Source organism: Pyxicephalus adspersus, chromosome 3, assembly GCF_032062135.1.
Source record: "Pyxicephalus adspersus chromosome 3, UCB_Pads_2.0, whole genome shotgun sequence".
Classification (NCBI taxonomy): Eukaryota; Metazoa; Chordata; class Amphibia; order Anura; family Pyxicephalidae; genus Pyxicephalus; species Pyxicephalus adspersus.
Genome location: NC_092860.1, coordinates 101,949,881 through 101,969,653, shown reverse-complemented (window position 1 = coordinate 101,969,653; position 19,773 = coordinate 101,949,881). Strand labels below are relative to the sequence as shown.

Genomic DNA, 19,773 nt, shown 5'->3' with positions numbered 1-19,773 from the left:
TAAGGTATAGCATATAGATAACCGCATAAGCCATTAGTACATATCAAAAAAAAAGAAAGACACATTCTCACCAATGATCTCAAGGTTCATAGTAGGTTCACAAATCTAAGCTGGCGATCTCCCATCTGATCTGGGTAGTATTACATTAGGCAACATTTTAATTTGTCTCGCTTTTTATAATAATTTAGAAGACATCATTTCTATTAAAAGAGATTGATTACAAAGATCAGGTAATGGTTCAGACAGAATTAATATTATTATAGAAGTATTTTTTTCTTACAGCTTTTTTGTTTTTTTGGTTGTGGTCCTCAATCTTCATTTGTTAGTTATCAAGAATTGTCTACCTAGTTATATCTTTGTGATGGTGTTATAAAATGTTTGCAGATTTTGTGGCATCGAGTAGCACGGAAAGTTGAACTGGATATGAAAAACAGTTACCCAGACTTTCTACAGGGTAACACTCATGTCCGAGATGACCCACACTGGAGAGTAGCAGCTGTACCCCAAAGACTACAGAACAGACATGTGGATATTGGAGATACCGCACCTTGTCAAACTGAACGTTTTCACCAAGCTCTTCTGTCATCCGCCCAAGGAATTCAGGTACAGTTTACACTGGTGGTGTGTATGCAGAGAATATTTTTCATGCTTCACCCAATATGCTGTTTAACTGTATGAAAGGTTGTTATGAACAGGGTGGAGAGTACCAAATAGTTGTATATGGCTAGTAATGATGTGGCTCCTAATATCCAAGAAAGGTTGAGGTTACCAAGGAAAGGCAACTTGTCTGGACAAGATAAAAATAGAAAAGCACAGAAGCTGCAGGGAATGTGGAGAAAAGTCCCAAGACTCCAGGTGGTTAAATGAACATGTAACTATTCTCATTCCTTAAAGTTTTTTGGCTTTTCACTGTCCATATAAACCAAAAAGCCTTCTACCTTTAGTAGATTATCTGGGTTCAGTTTTTGCTGGTTGCTGGCTTTGGGATCATAATGTTCTTACATTTTGGACTTAGCTATGATGCTACTTTAACCAAGGTTCACTTTAACTGGGGTAGTTAGGGAGGTATTTAGTGACATGAACAGATTCTAAAATTTTAGTACCATACAGTTGTACAGGATTCTCTTAATTCAAATGTATGATTTTTATAGTTCAATATATATTATTTTTAATTCTTCTTAATTTCTTCCTAATTAGTTAATGCACCTGCCCCTGTCCTTTTTCTTAATTGCTTTTCTGTATTAAAAAAAAAAATTATAAAAGATGCCAAAAACAATCCAAACAGAGGATTTAATAATCAGTGTTTTAATGGCTGCAGACAATCCATTAGATTTATTTCCTTATGTAGGTGGACTTTGATGATGGAAATTGTCCAACGTTCTTCAATCAGATAAAAGGAATTTTCAATGTCCACCAAGTTGTTTATAACAAAGTACCAGGTAACATCCTGCACATATAATCTACTTTAACGTTTGTGTAAAGAAAATTAAATACATAAAATTTACACAGGTTTTATATTTCACTTTATGCCCATCATTCCACTTACAGGCATACCACCGATCTCAGAGGCCCCAGTGTTAATGCTCAGACCAAGAGCATGGAATATGGTGGAGCACAACATGTTGGTAATTTGTGATATATATTTTATACATAACTTCTGATCATAATCTCACATATGATCAATGTATATTATTTATGCCCACAATGTCACTAATAAGACATTTGCAGCAAAAATAGTGGTACTAACTATAATAACTTCTTGTTTACAGGTAAATGGCAGGGAGATCCCTGGTCCTCTCTTTGATTTTGGTCTACTGATTTACCACACTGGAAGAAGACTTTATGAAAGTAAAAGTGGACCCTTTTTCTATTTATCAAAGGTAGAATATATGTCAGGTCTTAAGCCATGTTCAGCAATAACAGGCAGATACTAACAGTCAATCTATAGGTCACGAGAACAACAAGTGTAACTAAAACAAACATTGCTTATGAGTACATAAGCCATTGGTTGAGGACCAGTATTTCTGAGTTTTTTACCTTCAAGTTGTAGATAACCTTAAATATGGTCACCTTGAGAAGAAGACAGGCCAATCAATGCAGTGTAACCTAAAGGATTACGTGCTAACATCTTAGTGTCAAATACCACAGGACACCTTTGAACATCTTGTGAAATTCATTCCTTGATGGGTCAGAGCTAGGCAGGTGTTTTTTTATATTTAACTGAGCAATGTATATAACTACACAAATGTACGTCTGTATGTGCTTTTAATTGTTCTTTAAAATCTGTAACATACCTGCATGTACAGTGGTGCATAAAAGTTTAAAATTTTCTATATTTTGATATGAATGTGACCTATAACATCATCTTTAAAAAAAAAGTCCTAAAAGTACATGAAGAAAACCTAGTTAAACAATATTATATATTGTCCTGTATTGTTGGATATTGAAAAAAAGGATCCAATAACATATCTGCGTGTGGCAAAGTAAGTGAAATGTGCTCTCAGTATTTGGTGTGACTCTTTTGTGCAGCAAAATGTCCATATGAATTTAGAATGCCAAAGAGGTGAGAGAAATAGAGAAAGTGTTCCCCATTTGTGTAGCAAAATGTATTTAATCCTGAACATCTGGAAAAGCAAATAGTATTCTAATAAAAAAGTAAGTATGTGAATTTTTGCTTTTATTTTGGTGTGCTGTGTGTAATTCTGCGTAATCTTGTGTTGATATATTATATATTGGAATGAAAAGGCTTTTGGTGCACAAAAAGTGTTTATATCATCTGTGGCTATTAAGGACTATATTTGAATGAAAGTTTTTGTGACTGAAATTCAGCTGTAAACCAGTTAAACAATTTCACACTAATCATATCTGTTCAGCCACAGCTTGACTAGATTCCTCGTCGGATTTTGTCAAGAGCTGATGTATGCAAAATAAAAATGTAGCTGTTTGTTGTTTGTATATCTGCCAGTTCAAAATGGTCTATTTTACATGTAAATTTAAAACATCAATAAGGAAACATTTTTTTTTTTTTTTACAGGTGGAAAGCTTTCTTGAGGCCAGACTGTGGAATCAGATATTTGTGTGGACTGAGGAAAAGGTAATAAGATAATAGTATGGCATTTTGATATAGAAGTTACATTTCTATGCTTTATAATTTATTATTAATTTATTATTGCAGCAATATGCTGTATACAGATCTGCAGTACCGCTATATACAAGTGTTCATTGATAGCTAATAAGGTTTAAAATTTGACTGTTCTTTGACACTTCTTTACTCCTCCTATTTCCCACATGGGTCCAATGTACCTAAAATCCAGTTCTACTTTTCCATGAGATACATTGGGCCTGATTTATTAAAGCTCTCCAAGGCTGGGGAGGATACTTTCATCAGTGAAGCTGTGTGATCCAGCAATTCTGGAATGGATTTCCTAAAAGTCATTAGTTATTTGTTAGCAAATGTTTTCAATCCTGAACCAGATTTGTTCCAGGTTTGCAGGATCACTTAGCTTCACTGATGAAAAAGTATCATCTCTACCCTTGGAGAGCTTTAATCAAGCACAATATTTATAAGGTTGATAAAAGTGAATTTGTCTTACTAACAAGCTACATGACTTACTGTACAGGAATCAAAGAGGCATGGAAATAAAATCAAATCCTAACTAAAAAAAATATGTTTTTTTCTTAGTGGGAAAATGTCACAAATGTTTAGAAATTACTTTGAACCTTAAAAGTGACTTTTTGCACTTTTCACAAATTTGAACCAAAGTGTTAATGGCTATATTTTTTTTCTGTCATTCTACTTGTAGCTTCATCTGCCTTTGGGGAGCATAAAGGCTACAGTGATAATTGAAAGTGTGCTGGCTTCATTTGAAATGGAAGAAATACTGTATGAGCTCAGAGAACATTCTGCTGGGTTGAACTGTGGCATCTGGGATTACTCAGCATCTTTTGTTAACAAATTTGGTAATGAATGTACTTAAAATAAGTTATTGTATTTTATATATTAGCATTTAGAGGACACACTAAAGGTATAAGAGGGTTTATTGGCACACTTACACATCATTTTTATTTCTGGATTCTTTTACATTAATAAGAAGGGTCTGAACTGTGGAAGTTGTGTATATCATTTTTTTTCCTGTTGACTTACTTACTGTAATGTGTTCTGCAATGTATACACTATTGGTGGAAGTGGCCAACTTGGAAGAGTAACAGGCTCCTGCTTGCTTCTACCAAAGCTGACTTTCTCCCCCCCACACCTATATTTGGTGATCTGATAACTGATGGTGGTAATATTCTGGAAGCAGCTGGAGAAAGTACAGATGCAAGGAATGAATTAAGCAGAAGCAGGGAAATACTTGCACTACAGGTCTACAACTACAGCATAGTTTTTAGCACTCATCGCCATAGTTGCATAGTCTCTTTCCAGATCTAATGAGTAGCAGTCAGAGGCAGCAAGTTCTTTATGAGATCTTTTACTGCAGATAAATGGCTATAATATAAAGCACTCATGCACATTCAGATAGGAAGTGCACTGCTACTTTTCAGGAAGATTTCATGATAAATTCATTTTTATGATACTGCTTAGGCACAATTAGTATTCCTAGATTCCCCCTATAACTTAGCAAATCTTCACTTTTTTAAGTTCAGGTTCATTTAAGGAGCACAAGAGATATACAATTCCACATTCAAATCATTTAACATTGTACAGCGAGATTCCTGTCATTATGAATGCTAGTCACATATAAATCTAGGAAGTGACAGATAACAGGCCTGTTCTTTTATTTGATAGACAACAACAATTTAAATGCAAACCTGTGCTCTGCCTCTAAAATTATACAGTCCACATATAGAGTTAGTTTATTGTTTGAAATTTGCTTTTATTGTTTTGCTTTTATATGTTTAATTTTCCATGTTTCCAAGTTTTTATATTATGAATATTTTTTTCCAACATTTTAGGACATAGATTGGAGTTCTTATTGCCCGATCGCAGTAAGTATGTAAACATGGAGAAAAGGTTTCTCAAAAGCTACATGGATTTATTGGTCCAGACATGTCATCGTAGAGGAGCCCTGGCTACAGGTGGCATGGCTGCCCTGCTGCTTCCGGAGGACAAAGAAAGTGAGGAGTATAACAACGTCATGGCCACTGTCAAAAGGTGAAAAAAAACATCTAGGCCACCTTGGCATATTGTGCTATGTATTCAAAATATTGATAAAAGCCCCATATATTATTTTTAGCAGAGAAGTGTGAAACTCCTATATTTTAACCATTGGCCCATGGTTTGATCTCTTGTCTGCATGCTGCCCATCAAATGAGCTAAATCAAAGCTATTGTACTAAATGCTGCACCCTATATCTATATTATAGAAACATAATTTGATGACATAAATCTTCATTTTAGATTAAAGCTTTTTGAAATCAATGCTGGAGTGGATGGATTTATGGTTTACGACATTGACTTGGTTATGCCAATGCAGAAGGTAATGTAAACTCAAAAAGGGTTTGCTGGATCTCTCAGGTTCATGAAAGTGTATCTTCTCCACTCTTAAAGAGCTTTTATAGATCAGGCCCACTGTTTGGGTTAATTTGTTAGATGCATCCAGGAGTCCAAAAAACAAAAATCAGAAACTCAGTTTATGTTATAAGAAAGTCAGTTAAATATTCCCAGTGAAATGTCAGGTACTCTTAAATCATGTAATGTGATATTGCTGAGAAGTGAACTTGTAGGTGACACTTCTTATTTATGTATGTCTTCAAATTGTTTAGCTTTTCCAGGAGTACAGTGATGGACCAAACCAGTTGCATGTTATTCCATCTGTAAAGATCACCCAGTCAGACCTACTTACTATGCCTGCGGTAAGTACAACAACCTCTTATTTTCCTCATTTAAATATTACAGATTAGGTTGTGTTTCAGAGACAGAAATCTTAGTTAATTAGTTACTACAGAGCGTATGCTCACCCTAAGGTGACTTTATTATAAATACAGGTTGCCTGCTTGCTATAGGGATATCAGGCTTCAAATAAAAAATGGTAAAACAGTTTGTAGAGTGTGGGTGTAACAGTCTGCTGTAGAATAACATGCATTCATTATGAAAATTGTAAATGTAGTTATTAATGTTAACATTTTCTTTCTTATTCTTGCGTTTAGGGTGGAGTTACTTTGTATGGTCTGAAATATAATATAGCTGTTGGTATTCTTTTTATCAATGCCTGGCTTAAAGGTAAAATAGCAGCAACGACAGATAAACTGTTTGTTTCTGTTTTAAACTGATACATGTAGTATTGTAGAATAGATATAATTTTAAAGGAAATCTATAATACACAATTGTATTTTGTTTATTATTTGGAATGGATTTGTTCAAAACCATTTGATATTTGATAGAAAATGTTTTGAATCCTGGACCAGATTAATTCCAGGTTTTCTGTATCACCCAGCTTTACTGATAAAAGTGTATACTCTCCAGCCATTGAAACAATCATGACAAAATAGTTTTTGCTATTTGTCCACCAACAAACTTTTTTTATTTAGGTGAAGGACATTTTTTCTACAAAGGAAAAGTTGAGGATTCTGCTACAGCTGAAATATCCCGATCTCAGGTATATTGATTTGCATGTGTATAATGAGTGGCAGGCTGTCCTATGCTAAAAATATTTAAAATTAATATAATAAAGTTAATTGAAACCACTCTGAATCTTTGCCTGGGTTGTTTTACATCATATTTTTCTTGTTATGTGAATTGTTTTCGGCAGTACTGAATGTGTAAACTGTATGTTTCTACACCATTCATTTAATTTCATTACCGTGAAATAAGTAGTCGTATTTGGTTTACCTGTGATTTGCTAATACTCTAAACCACGTGCAGCAACATTAAAAAAGACTGAGATCATAAAATTAATTTAGTTATATTAAATATCAGTTGTGATATTGACTTTAGTTCTAATCTCTCTAGGAATAGTACATTTACAAGGAAAACAAAATAAGATTAGCTATCTTTAAGCCCAGGTCTAAAATCATCTTCACAAGTGCCTCCTGTCTAATGCTGTTACTTGGGAAGGCCTTTCCCTTTTGAAAGCCTAGTAATTATGGGGCTTTTAATTGAGAAATGTTTGTAGAATTTGGTGCCAAAGAAGATAGAAAAGACCTCCACATGCCTACATAACGGAACCCGAATCCCATAAGCTAGTTCATTAATATCTCTGTGTTTTGGTGGAATATAAGTGAAATGCATTAAGAAAGTATTGCTTGCCACATGAAGCTCCATAAAGTCAGTTTCTAAAAAGTGTACTGTACCCTCCCTGTATCTCTGCCAAGGGTACACACCTTAAAAAAGCCACACTTACCGTGCCGGTACTTTACTGCTAAAAGTTGGCAACTCTATTCACCAAAGCTTCACAAAAACCTCTGAAAGTATATATTAAACCATTCTTTCTTAGTGATGAGGGGCTAAAAAGCTGTCATTTTTCTAGGAGTCCCCACTGTGGAGATTTACGTTCCCAATTTCTCCTGGGGACCAGGACTGTAAGTGGTAAGAGAAGTGAATTCTCTCTATGGGACACTTTTTTTGGAAGCAACCAAGAGGTTATTTTCTTCATTTCAGAGTGATTTACTTAATGTGGCTAGAAATAAAAGATAACAGGGCCAACATGTCATTTTCATGATATAGTTTTATGTGGGCTTTGCAGTATTTTTTTGTAGTATTTGTGATGCGGATTTCAAATCTGTGTTTGTTTTTTTTCTAGCATGTCCAGTTTTTGTGATGCAGCTAATTATATAATGTGTGAAATTCATTACCTTATTACAACATTTAACAATGGTTTCCTTTTTAAGGTTAGAGACTGCAATAACTGCAATTGATTTAATTTGTCATCATGCCTAAAAAATTGCCTTAATAATCGAGACAGTTTATGTAACGTGTGTGGTTCATTCACGAAAGCGCAACGTCGCCAAATTACCACAGAAGTTAGAATATACAAATTATATTTCGGCCGTCCACTTGGTGACCAGGATAAATCTTGGGCTCCACATGTCATCTGTACCAGTTGTTCCAAAGGACTGCGTGACTGGCTAAATTGGCGTAAAGCAGCAATGCCATTTGCATTCCCGATGGTGTGGAGAGAACCACGTAGCCATTTAATCGACTGCTCTATTTGCCGCGTCAAAAAAGTGGATTCTCAGGTAAAACTAAGCACAAAATTGTATCTCCCAGCCTTGATTCTGCAATTAGGCCTGTTCCCCATGATGATTCATTGCCAGTTCTGGTACCGCCACATGATCGACTTGCTTCTGTAGANGGTGATGAGGAATGCACTGGAGTTGCAGCCAGTTACAACCCCGAATCATCTGATCCTGACTACTTGGCCGATGAAGATTCAGAGACCTTTACACAAGCAGAGCTGAATGATCTCGTTGATGATCTAAATCTCTCCAAACACAAAGCAGAACTTCTTGCTTCAAGGCTTAAACAGAAGCAGGGTGTAAAATTTACCGATTGCCTATTCCCTTATCATCAAAGAGTCCTATGACAACATGAAGTTACTACTTGAAGCAATCCGGTATAAAACACACCAGTGGAACATCTGTGGGGATCTAAAGGTCATTGGCTTGCTGATGGGAATGCAAGGAGGATTCACAAAATATTTCTGTTTCCTATGCCTGTGGGACAGCCGATCTAGGGAAGACCATTATGTCAAGAGTGATTGGCTACAAAGAGATACCTATAATCCTGAAACAAGCAGTGTCAAGTTTCTGCCTCTGGTTGATCCACATAAAATATTTCTGGCACCTCTCCATATCAAGTTAGGCTTGATGAAGAACCTTGCCATGGGTAAATCAAACTCCATGGGTTTTTAGTACCTTGCCCAAACATAGGCACTGCAGAAATGAAGGAAGGGATATTTATAGGGCCACAGATCAAGTCTGTTTTGCAAGTCTGGATGATGTTTTCAAACAATCTCTCTCAGCAGCTGAGCTAAAAGCTTGGTATGCATTCAAGTGGCTGTGTGAAAAATTCCTGGGCAACCCTAAGTCTCCTGTATACAAGGAAGGAGTTCAGAATCTGCTTGATTCATACCAGAAACTGGGTTGTCGTGTGTCATTAAAAATACATTTGTTGCACTCACATCTAGAATTCTTCCTGGAAAATCTTGGTATGGTGAGTGACGAACAAGGAGAACGTTTTCACCAAGACATTCAGTTAATGGAGCACCGCTACCAAGGTTTCTGGAATGAAAGTATGATGGCTGACTACTGCTGGATGCTGTACCGCTACAATTCAGACAAAGAGTACACAAAATCATACAATAAGCATTTCTGAAGAAACAATGGTATCTGACTGACACTGTTCAATAGATGTATACCACAGTGTGCCTTATTTTACTTCACACTGAAGATGTATTAACATTCACTTTAATGGTGCTTGCATTTTAGTACAAAATACATGCAGGTACAGTGTTAACTGTAATAGTACTCATAACTCGAGAACTGTATGTGTAAGGGAAAAACTGAAAACAGATCTGAAATATGCTCAAAAAACTCATTTTGAAAAGTTTGCTGTGGTTTCAGATGATTATCTAATTTTTTTGTTGATCTGTGTAATCTCCCAACAGTGCACAAAGAATATTTTTCTAATTTTTATTTTATCCAAAATACAAAAAAAAAAAAAATGAAAAAAAGGTTTTAACTTTCGATTGACTTAGATTCACCTACCTAAACCTATTGAACCTAAAACGTAACCCCAAAAATTAAGGCCCATTTAGATCTATACCTCTTGCTATGTTGTGTTAAGCTGTTTGAAACATTGCTTTGAAAAATTTTGAAAAATCGGAACAGATTTATAATGAACTATTTTCACTGAATTTTGATTACCTTTGTGTAGTTCTGTGTAAGAGTTTTTATTTTCAAACAAATAAGTGTTTAATATTTTATACATGATGCTTTTTGCTTACAATAAGCCTCATGGAAAAGAATTGCTTATTGCTTGTTGTTACTATTCTGACAGTAGAAAAGTCAAGCAATACTAATTTTTTGGTTGTTCTAGGTCTGGCAGTGGATAAGGCACCAAGTTGAGTTGGAAGATGATAGCAGGAAAGTGACTAGAAACATGGTCCAGTGTCTTGTCCAGGATGTGGAGCATGAGCTTGGCGCTGATTTACAACTCTCCGATGTGTGAGTACAGTTGGTGTGAATTACCTGAAAGGATTTTTTTTTTGCCTCAGTTTTAATTTTTTTACTAACTAAAAGTTACACCTTTATAATACTTAGCCTTTTTTTACTCTTCATAAAGACTCTCAAAACCTTGTCTAGTGCACCTCAAAAGGTTGGTAGCATTAACCTTTGTTTGAGTTTACAAAGCAAGTGCATCTCCATATTCTAGAACCCTTACTAAGAGGAAAAATAGAACCCTTTATAAACCTGTGAAAACCTACATACATTAATAGGTGTTATACTTATCAGTACCATTGCAAGGGAGGGTTATATTATTATTGAAACCCACCATACCTTCCTCAGTGTACTACTACAATGATGCAAACCATGAGAAGGCATTTGGTACACATTTATCAAATGCCCTGCTCTGAAACCCATGTAAACCAAGCCTAAAGGGATTGAAAAAAATATACAGATATCATTGGTTATCAAAACTAACAGTTCATGTGTAAAAGTGCATTCGGAACTAATAAATCATAATGTATACAGGGATGTTGTATGGGCTTTTTGAAACTGTTAGGATTCATTTACAACTAAAAATTTCAGGTTTAAACAAAATACATAAATGTAAAATAATTTACTTTACAGCTTGATAAAATAAAACGGGACATAATTGAACATAACAGGGTAACGCGAGTAATGAAAGTAAATTAGTGTTTCGCTTTTCAGAATTGAAGCCCTCATATATATATACTTGTATAGGATGTGGGTAATTACACCCAAAATGTATCTCACAAGCAAGCACTGAGTGTTCATGAAAACATCATAAAATATATTTTAAATATACCTAGTTTACATACCTGAATATGACTTCGATTCAGTCCCTTTTAAAGCCCTGTACAGCAGAACTCAGATAGGGAGATGAGGGACAAAACTCAGGAACAGTTAGGTGTAGTGCAATGTACACTAGACATGTATGTCTAGACAAAGAATTTGCTGATAGACAAAAGATGGAATGATTCATGAATATCATATTGCTTCTTCAATGTCCACCCATATATAGGAGGCAGTTTTACTTAACTAAAGGAATGTCAGGACACCATTTTATCTCTGCTATCTGCATAGGACTGCTTGTACAAAACAGCTCTCACATATTATGTATTTATTCCATAGAGTTTGTAAACCTTGTAAGTAAACCTTTGCAGATTAAAATAAGTACCATAATATGAACAGACAGTAGAAGCAATTTAAACAAACTCTTATTCACTTCTTTAGCTACAATTGTGGTAAACTTTTTTTTTTGTTGCAAAAGATTTACAGCCTGCCAGCCAACCAATGTTAAAATCACAGCAGATGTTCTTAAATTGATATGAGTGGTTTCTGTAGTCTGGATAGAGGTGCACTTTATGTTATATTTGTATTATTGTAAATGTAAAGTTGGGTCTCTTTACACAGTTTTTACATTTTATATGACCATTTTTTTCAACTTTTTAGACAGAAACAAAGACTTCATACTGCATCTGAAATATTCATGGAGGTGATTCAAAAGAGGGATTTCCCAGAGTTTATCACTACTTACCTTATTATGGAGCACGTTTTTGTCTGTGGTCACTTCTAAGCATTTTCACAACATATTGGATGGAATGCCACAAATCTAATGTATTTAAGCAGCACAGGAAAAACAATAAATGCTTTTTAAGGCTTGGCACTATTCACTGGAGTCTAAACCACAATCAGCCTTTAAAAGTCATTGTAAGAGCATTTTTCTGAATAAAATGAGCACAATATTAAATATAATCAATACAAAAATGGGGTTTTAAAATTGTATTACATTTCCTGAAATGTGTATTTCTTGTGAAACTTTCATGTAACAATTTATGCAAGATCACTGTACAAATGTAAATTTTATCTCAAAGAAATGCTACACACACCAGACAAGCTACACACAAACCAGACACTGGTTGCAAATAAAGGATTTCTGAGTTTTGTTTCGACGGTATGTAGCCAAATACACTTTGGTATTATGGAAATATCTGGCTTCATGTGGTCCACACACACTATGGTCTTGGAGTCCTACTGCCCAGAATATCTTTATTATACGATGTGAAATCTCACAACTTAAAGAATTGTACTTCCATGTTGTGTGGTTATCCTTACCCCTACCACCAACCTTTAGTAACCCACATTCCCCTTCACAGATTTATAGTTCTGAAACTCATGGTGAGGGAGTCCCTTTTTTTTTTGTTTGAACACAAAGATGCATGCATAGAAACTCTGTGGAGACCACTGACCTAGAATCACCCAAAATACATCCCATAGGCTTAAACCCATAACACCAAACTATTTTGATTGGACAGACAGGGCCACACTTGATGTAAATTGGAAACACTGCTTTCTGTGCTAGTCTCTGCTGTAGATCACATCATTTGTCAGAACCTAGAAGACAAAGAGAGTAGGTGCTGGTCCATACTGACATAGGTCTGGAGGGACTTATTTGGATGCAGAAGTGATGTTTTGGTGTATGTGTATATATAATATATATATATATATGTTTTTTTTTTCGTTTTGGGTTGTATTACTGTGCTTTAGAGCTCGGGTGGATGGAATCAAAGCAGGTGTTGTTCATTATACTCTTGACACCTGCACTTTGACCATTATATAGGGCAACAGTCACAGACAACTAAATTACTGACTCCGGACCGCACATGCGCGAGGAGCCGTGTGTCACTGAATAGGGAAGAAACTTGCCCCAGAGTGATGTCATGATGCCAGAACCCCCACACTCCCCCATCGCAGGAGTGTCTCTGGACAGAACCTCCCCACCACCCTGAGATGCATATGGGGGACATGGTCTGCAGCTATGGCCTCCCCCCCAATTGGGGGTCCTTCTCCTGACCCCACTAGAGGGTGCACCAGCATGAGCAGAAGACCACAGGTTGGGAGACCTCCGATATAGGGTTTTATTTAGTTTATTACCTCTCCATTATAAGGCACACTGCCACAGATATTTTCACCCTTTGGGTGTTGCAAAACATTCAATCTTACCCCCAGAAAAAATGGTTTGGATATCCACCCTCCTTCTTACTTTCACCTGTGACCATCCAATGGTTTGTTGATCAACTCTATACTCCAGCTACAGTGATGTTTGTGCCTACATGGCAGGTTGAGATCATTGTGGGGCTGAGAAGCCCCAAAAGGAATATTGCAGTACAGGGTGGGTAGAAGTAAAGTGATTCAAAAAAAGACAAAGCTGGAATCTCGGTGGTTGTATGTATATTTAAGCAGTGTAAAAAGCACCAAAAGTTAAGAATCTCCCAGGAAGTTCCTCTGTAACACATTCCAAGCATGGTTTTTTTTTTTTACAAGTGTAAATTAAATAGAATCTTTACGAAACCATGATGGTTAGCCACACTGTAATGAATAAAGCTGGTACATGGCAAAGAATAATGAAAAGGATTTGAAAAACCCTATGAATTGAGAGTATAGACCAATCATAGCAAAATATGGCTTAATCCAACTAGTCACAAAGTTCTGGTTGTCATAGTGAAAGCCAGTTGTTATACAAACCATTGATTTGTGAAAATTGACTTGCAATCATAAAACCCAGGGCAAGGGTGAAAATGTTATTAGTAGCTATGGGTACAATGCTCTGATCCAGGGATTATACATCACACCCATTTGTAGAAGAAAAAAAGCAGAACAAGTCATTTATTTAAATGGGGAAGGATGGAATACAAGCCATAACAAAGTTCATAAAACCTCTCTCTCACGAAGGGTGCAGAGCACTGAATCAAGACAATCTCCATCAATACCCCTTTACAGTCATTCATCAGTTAGATGGATAGATAGATAGATAGATAACTTTGTGGTTTATTTGCATGGCTCATTACTTTAGAGTCAGAGGCAAGGTGTGAGGAAAAATAAGTAAACACTCATTTTTTTTTTTGCACATTTCTCAGTTTTGGATGTCGTTTAATTTACTCACAGGGTGGTACAGCTTAAACTATCTTTGTAAAACACTGAAAAAATGTACAATTTATATTAAAATGAGTGTCATTCTTTTACATGTCCAGACCATCCAAAACTGATGCTTCAAATATGGGCTAGTATTTTACATCACCAACGGGGTATCTGTTTTATTCAACGCCTTCGATGACTAAAGCTCTTAATGCATGACCTTAGGTTTTTTTTTTTCTTCTATTTTAATGACATTTTGGAGAAGGACAGAACAATTCCATGATGGTGGACTGAATGGAGTACACATGCTGCAGCCCAATAGGGTTTAATAGACAGAGATGATGCAGCTTTTCAGAATCTACCAAAAATGGAGCTCTTGTTGAATTAGTCTGATTCTTCAGTACACACAATAGCTGTAATCAAGGAATCAAATGATTTGGTCAAACTGGCTCGAGTGTATGCAGTAACTAACTGAGGAATTACATGATTCTGGCAGATTGGCTCAACTGGTAACATTTTTCAAAAGGTTTTATTGCATTATATTTGGTACCTTATGTTTGACAACAAAAAGGAAATAACATAGGTAACTGCAGAGCGAAGAAGCTGTCTGTTATTGGAAGAGGGGAAAACAGTATCTGCCACTCCACTGCAAAGTGTGGAGCCACACCAGAAACTGAGCACGTAATAGAGCTCTTAGAAATCAAGGGCTTCAAGTATAACAAATCTGTGACACTGTGGAAATAATCCAGAGGTATCTAAATTGCAGGATCATTTTTTTAATCTGCATATTATAAGCAAGGCCTGCTGAGGTTGTACTTGTCCCAAAAGACCACCAGCCTACTGTGAAGCCATGTCTTCAAAGTGAGGATGGATTACACTGCATTTCTTCCCAAAAAAGGCAATTTTTTTTTCTCTTAAAACCACTTCAGTTGATGCCCCAAACAGTGCATGATTTCTTTTGGTTCTTGCAATATAGTTTCAATGTTTGGCAAAAACAATAGAAATTAAAAAAAAAAAAAAGTGTCGGGCCTAGGTTTATTTTCAAATTATATTAATGAACGTTACTCAAGTTTGTTTCAAATAGATTATTCTAAAATTGATCAAAAACAATAAAAAATGTGTAAGCACAAACACCTCAAAGTAGCTTGAGAACTTTTCTTAAGATAATATACTGTATGTAGCAGAATGTCCGCTATTCTCCAGATACCCATTTTGTTATTTGCCACTGAATATCACACTTCCTCTCCAGGTCTCTGCAAACTGTGGAGTACTTCAAATGACCTAGAAAGGTCAGAACATCTCTTGTGCTCAATAAAAAGAAAAAAAAAAATCCAGTGCTAAAACAGCATCCTGACCCTGTGCAATGTCCGAGCTGTCTGTACACAGCAGGCCCCTCTGACATTATGGGGAGTGTGCTGTCCGGGATCATTCATCTCTAAAAAGACATGATTGGAAGTAATATTTGTGCCACACACCTGCTCTGACCACTGTAACACCCTTTTGGCTTTTCTCATAAATTATTTGCTTTAAAAACAGGGTAGCTTACTCAGATTTTATTCCCTCTTCAAATTTTAGCAGCAAAGGTTACTTATAGAAACCGATCCATCCTATAATACATGATTAATCTCTTTTTTTTATCTTCAGCAGGATATAAAAAAAGTAAAACAATCTTTAAAGACATGATTCTTTTACTCCTTTCATTCTCCACATAAGTTACAGAGCAATACAGCAGGTGCGTGACAAAAATATTAGATAGTTGATATGGTCCAATGTCTGTTGGATATCAGTCGTTCACATTTCATTCGCCAGTTCTTCGGGTTCTGCTGAACTATCTCCATTAATTGTGATACTCATGTCCTCTTCGTAGCCAGGTGGCATGAAAGACAAAGCATAAGGGTAGAGCTTGTGGCAGCTGGCTCTATAGGACTCCGCAGCTTCTTTGTTGTCTCCTAAGCTGCCATCCCGCAAGGATTCCAGCACCTCAGTGCAAGTCTGCAAGTCATGGAAAGAAGAACAAGGGAAAATCAGATCTATAGAATGTCATCAATCACAGAAGTGGGCCTTTTCAGCAGGGAGAATAGATATGATGAATGTAGGACATATTGACATGTGTAGAGAGACCGGTTTTTAGGAATTTGCACATTAACTTTATTCCTTATAATCTTTGAACTTGCATCTGTATGTAATTTTTTTCCCCGGCAGCAACACACTTGTCTTCAGTAAACACCCTTAGTCTCTTTCTACCCTTATTTGCTGCTGAGATCACTAAATCACTTGAGTGTGCAGTAAAAATCTATACAACTACAGTTCTATTCCTGCTGCAAACTGGGTGTGCCTCAATGCAGCGCCTATGTCTCTGACCTTAAGTGCTACATAAAAGCCTATGGAAAAGGCCTAGTGAAAAACATAAGAAAATATATTCAACTTTCCCTGACTTCCGTAAGACAAGGGGTATTATCATCTGCCTGCAGACAAGATCCTTATGAATGCCAAGTAGCCAATTTCTTGTGATGAGACACTGCAGTCCTTTAAGCAAGATTTAGACTACTACATACTCTATGAAATCTGGCCTGTGGAAGGAGAATGTCAGTCTTTCCCAAGTGGCACAGGACTTTCCCCTAACAATTAAGTATACACAAACTTCGTTGATGTCCTTCAGGGAGCATCTCCTATGAAAAGGTCCTAAAGTGGTTCTGCTTTTGCATTTAACCACTAAAAGATTCAGACTTTATGGGACTTGACTGTCTTTACCAATCAGCTTGAACACAGATAACATGACAGATGTGCAGTTTACCAGTGTTCACACATTACAGAACACACTGAAAACTTTAATGTATGATGTATACATGTATGAACAAAATCACTTACTTGGAGACTTCGGTTACTGAGGGATTCATCCAATGCTGTTGCTAATTCTACCGCTCGCTTTTGACTAGAAGGATCCAGATAGTACATCATTTTGGCAGCTGTAACGTTAAACATTCTTATTAAATAAATGATAATTTATACTAGTAACCGAACATAAGGCCAGTCATCGTGTGGCTGCTATTATATGTGAGTGGTATAAATCTGCTTGATAATAGTATACTTAAGTACAAATTACCAAAATGTTTATGCCACAATTCAAATAGGAGCATTATAATGAGCTAACAAGTTGTACTTTATTATTTTAATTTCTAAAGTTTTTCTGACACTTTGCTTGTGGAACAGTCTTTAACTCAACATTTTAAATGCATCACATATAGATGGCGTTTAGAAAATTCCTTTGAAACATTCGATAGGTTACCTGATAATCGGTGGGGTATCGAGTCCTTGTTCTCCTTCAGGAAAGTGTTGTTAAAATTTGCAGGACTTGTTTCACCAAAAAGCCTATTCATTTCTTGTTTTAACACTGTTCTAACGGATTCATTTAGTTCTTTGCTCTCAGACACTATAGAAGGAAAAAAATACGTTTAGACCTAACATACAAAACTTTTGTACATATCCAGAACACACCTGACCATCGATATACACAGTACTATAACACCGCAGATGTCAGTAAAACATTTCACAGAATCAAAGCATACAGTGTCAGGGGCAGTAAAAAGAGTGGAGGTATTTCACTTGTGTTTTACAAGAACAGCTCTATTTAAAAAGCTAGCTATAGAGACAAGGTTACTAAATTTTGTTAGCACATAATATCTATACATTGGCCAAATTTACAATATTTTTTCAAATAAAGAATATTTTCCCCACAGGTTTAGATATTTATGTAGCACATACCCCACTGTCCTAATACATCTGTCTCTTGAAGGTTAGGTATTAAAAATTGAGCAAATAATGAGCAAAAAAAGTTTTTTCTTTGCACTCGCTTTCTATAAATCAGGTCACAGGACTTACCTGCACTGAAGAAACGGACCAAACACTGGTGAAGCCAAGGGTGGTTAGAATCTATGGTGAATGCCCTCTTCACGGATTGCAACATCAAAAGGAATTTTTCTATAAGAAATAGCAGCCTTGAATGTAGATGGACAGATACACCGGTTGTAGGAAACAAAACTAAACTGTCATTTGCCATTCAAATGTCAAAGCTTACACAGCGATTACATGATCATAGTGGCCCGGTTAGTGGGACTTAAAGTAGAGTTGGGTACATCATGTCTAAAGGATACAGGTACCATACTGTTTTAAACAAACACATTAGGTGCTGCACCTTTGCTAAAATTTTTCCTGCAACTGCCACAGGCTAACAGTTTAGATTAAAAATAAAAACTGAAGGTTAACAGCAGCATTTGGTGCAACCAGGGTAAATCCTGGGACAGCAGTAACATCAGCAGCACAAAAAGTATTACAGACTTATTATTTTTTTTCTTCTTTGAAAGGCCAATTAGAGTAATCCAATTTGGATACAACACATGCTGTTAACGCAGAGCTTGATGTATTTTAATTGTTGACAGACAGATCTTGCACAAGATGTTTACTCTTCTAGATCTACATTTGGGCACACAGTACACCTGAAAGGCTGGAAGAGGAATGTGAAAACATGCAGCAGAGTTCAGGATGACACAAAGCCAATACAAAATGAATGTGTACTGAATTTATTAACATAATGGGAGATATAATGTAATGCCTGATGCTATTTTAAGGTTTTAATTTACTACAAAAAAAAGGTGCAATTATAGAAAGTCCAAACATTTACATTCTCATACATTTTAAACACCAAACAGAGATCACATTCCTCTTACCTTTCCTGAAGTAAATTTCAAAGGCATATAGATGGGTTTCTATTTTGTTCTTGACCAGGTTCTTTAGTGGCGTTAAGAATTTAATAGCTTCTTCTAATGGATTTTCCACCTGCATGGAAAAAAAATTGTGTAAAAGTTAACAGCAATAACCATCCTTTCAAACAAAGAAAAATTGTAATATAAATATTGGTAGGACAAATAAACACACTGAAGGTAAGATTCATTTTGTCTATTGCATAAGATCAACACAAGATCAAGGTTTTTCCTACAGGACATTAAATCATAGATTCATCTGCTGTCTTGACTAAAATTATGTATTCTAAGCCACTTAATCTCTCAGAATATTTAAATTGCGTGTAAGGGGATTTTCTAAAACACTGGTACCCAGTTAGTGATGCTTTTTAGTGCCCCTATTAAAAATCCCCTCTTTTGACACTGAAGAAAAGCTCTCAAGCCATCACTTGAGTTTTCATTATTGACCCCACTACATTCTTTAGCAGTCTCTACTCCAAATCCCCAAAGCCTTAAGGCTACCACTATTTGGGATTCTCCAACACAACACATCCTTGAAAATCTCTTAGTTCTTAATAGATTTCTGCAAATACCTTTGCTAGCTTTTCAGGAATGAGCTCTTCTTTTGGGCCTCCTATTTCTTCATCATCATCCTCCTTTTTCTTTTTCTGGTTCCTTTGCTGTTTCTCCTTCTCAGCATTCTTCTTCTCTTCTTCCAGCTGAGCTTTTTTCTGAGCTCTCCTTTGCTTATTGCGAAGTTTCTTCAACTCCTTGTCAGACATATTGGCTAGAAGCAAATTTAGGGAGTAAACAATTAAAAGGCTATGCAACACAATTTCTCAAGCAATTTAACAGCAAGATCCCCAACAATATTTTCTGCCTCGACTCCCACCTACATTGGTTTGCCACTCTTTTTTTTTTTTTTTTTATTTATTTTT

General features: G+C 36.1%; 2 protein-coding genes across 2 annotated transcripts in view; one reads left to right on the top strand and one right to left on the bottom strand.

Annotated features, from left to right (window-relative positions):
• Nucleotides 1–384: 384 nt before the first annotated feature.
• LOC140326862 (uncharacterized) lies at nucleotides 385–11,951 on the top strand (the record flags this gene model as incomplete). Its single annotated transcript, XM_072405842.1, is given in 13 exon segments — nucleotides 385–603; nucleotides 1,349–1,439; nucleotides 1,549–1,625; nucleotides 1,770–1,880; nucleotides 3,035–3,094; nucleotides 3,804–3,960; nucleotides 4,954–5,152; nucleotides 5,398–5,476; nucleotides 5,763–5,852; nucleotides 6,147–6,219; nucleotides 6,528–6,595; nucleotides 10,036–10,163; nucleotides 11,637–11,951. Coding segments are annotated over 13 exon segments (1,476 nt in total), but the record flags the coding sequence as incomplete, so codon positions are not given.
• Nucleotides 11,952–14,609: 2,658 nt separating this feature from the next.
• The window catches only part of NAA15 (N-alpha-acetyltransferase 15, NatA auxiliary subunit), a 25,007-nt gene continuing 19,843 nt past the window's right edge, over nucleotides 14,610–19,773 (bottom strand). Inside the window, exons 15-20 of the mRNA XM_072405840.1 lie at nucleotides 19,429–19,622; nucleotides 18,824–18,932; nucleotides 17,979–18,077; nucleotides 17,386–17,529; nucleotides 16,968–17,065; nucleotides 14,610–16,091 (exon numbers count right to left, since the gene is read on the bottom strand). Of these exons, the coding sequence (XP_072261941.1) occupies nucleotides 15,891–16,091; nucleotides 16,968–17,065; nucleotides 17,386–17,529; nucleotides 17,979–18,077; nucleotides 18,824–18,932; nucleotides 19,429–19,622 (845 nt within the window). The 3' untranslated portion in view covers nucleotides 14,610–15,890. The remainder of the gene's footprint in view (nucleotides 16,092–16,967; nucleotides 17,066–17,385; nucleotides 17,530–17,978; nucleotides 18,078–18,823; nucleotides 18,933–19,428; nucleotides 19,623–19,773) is intronic.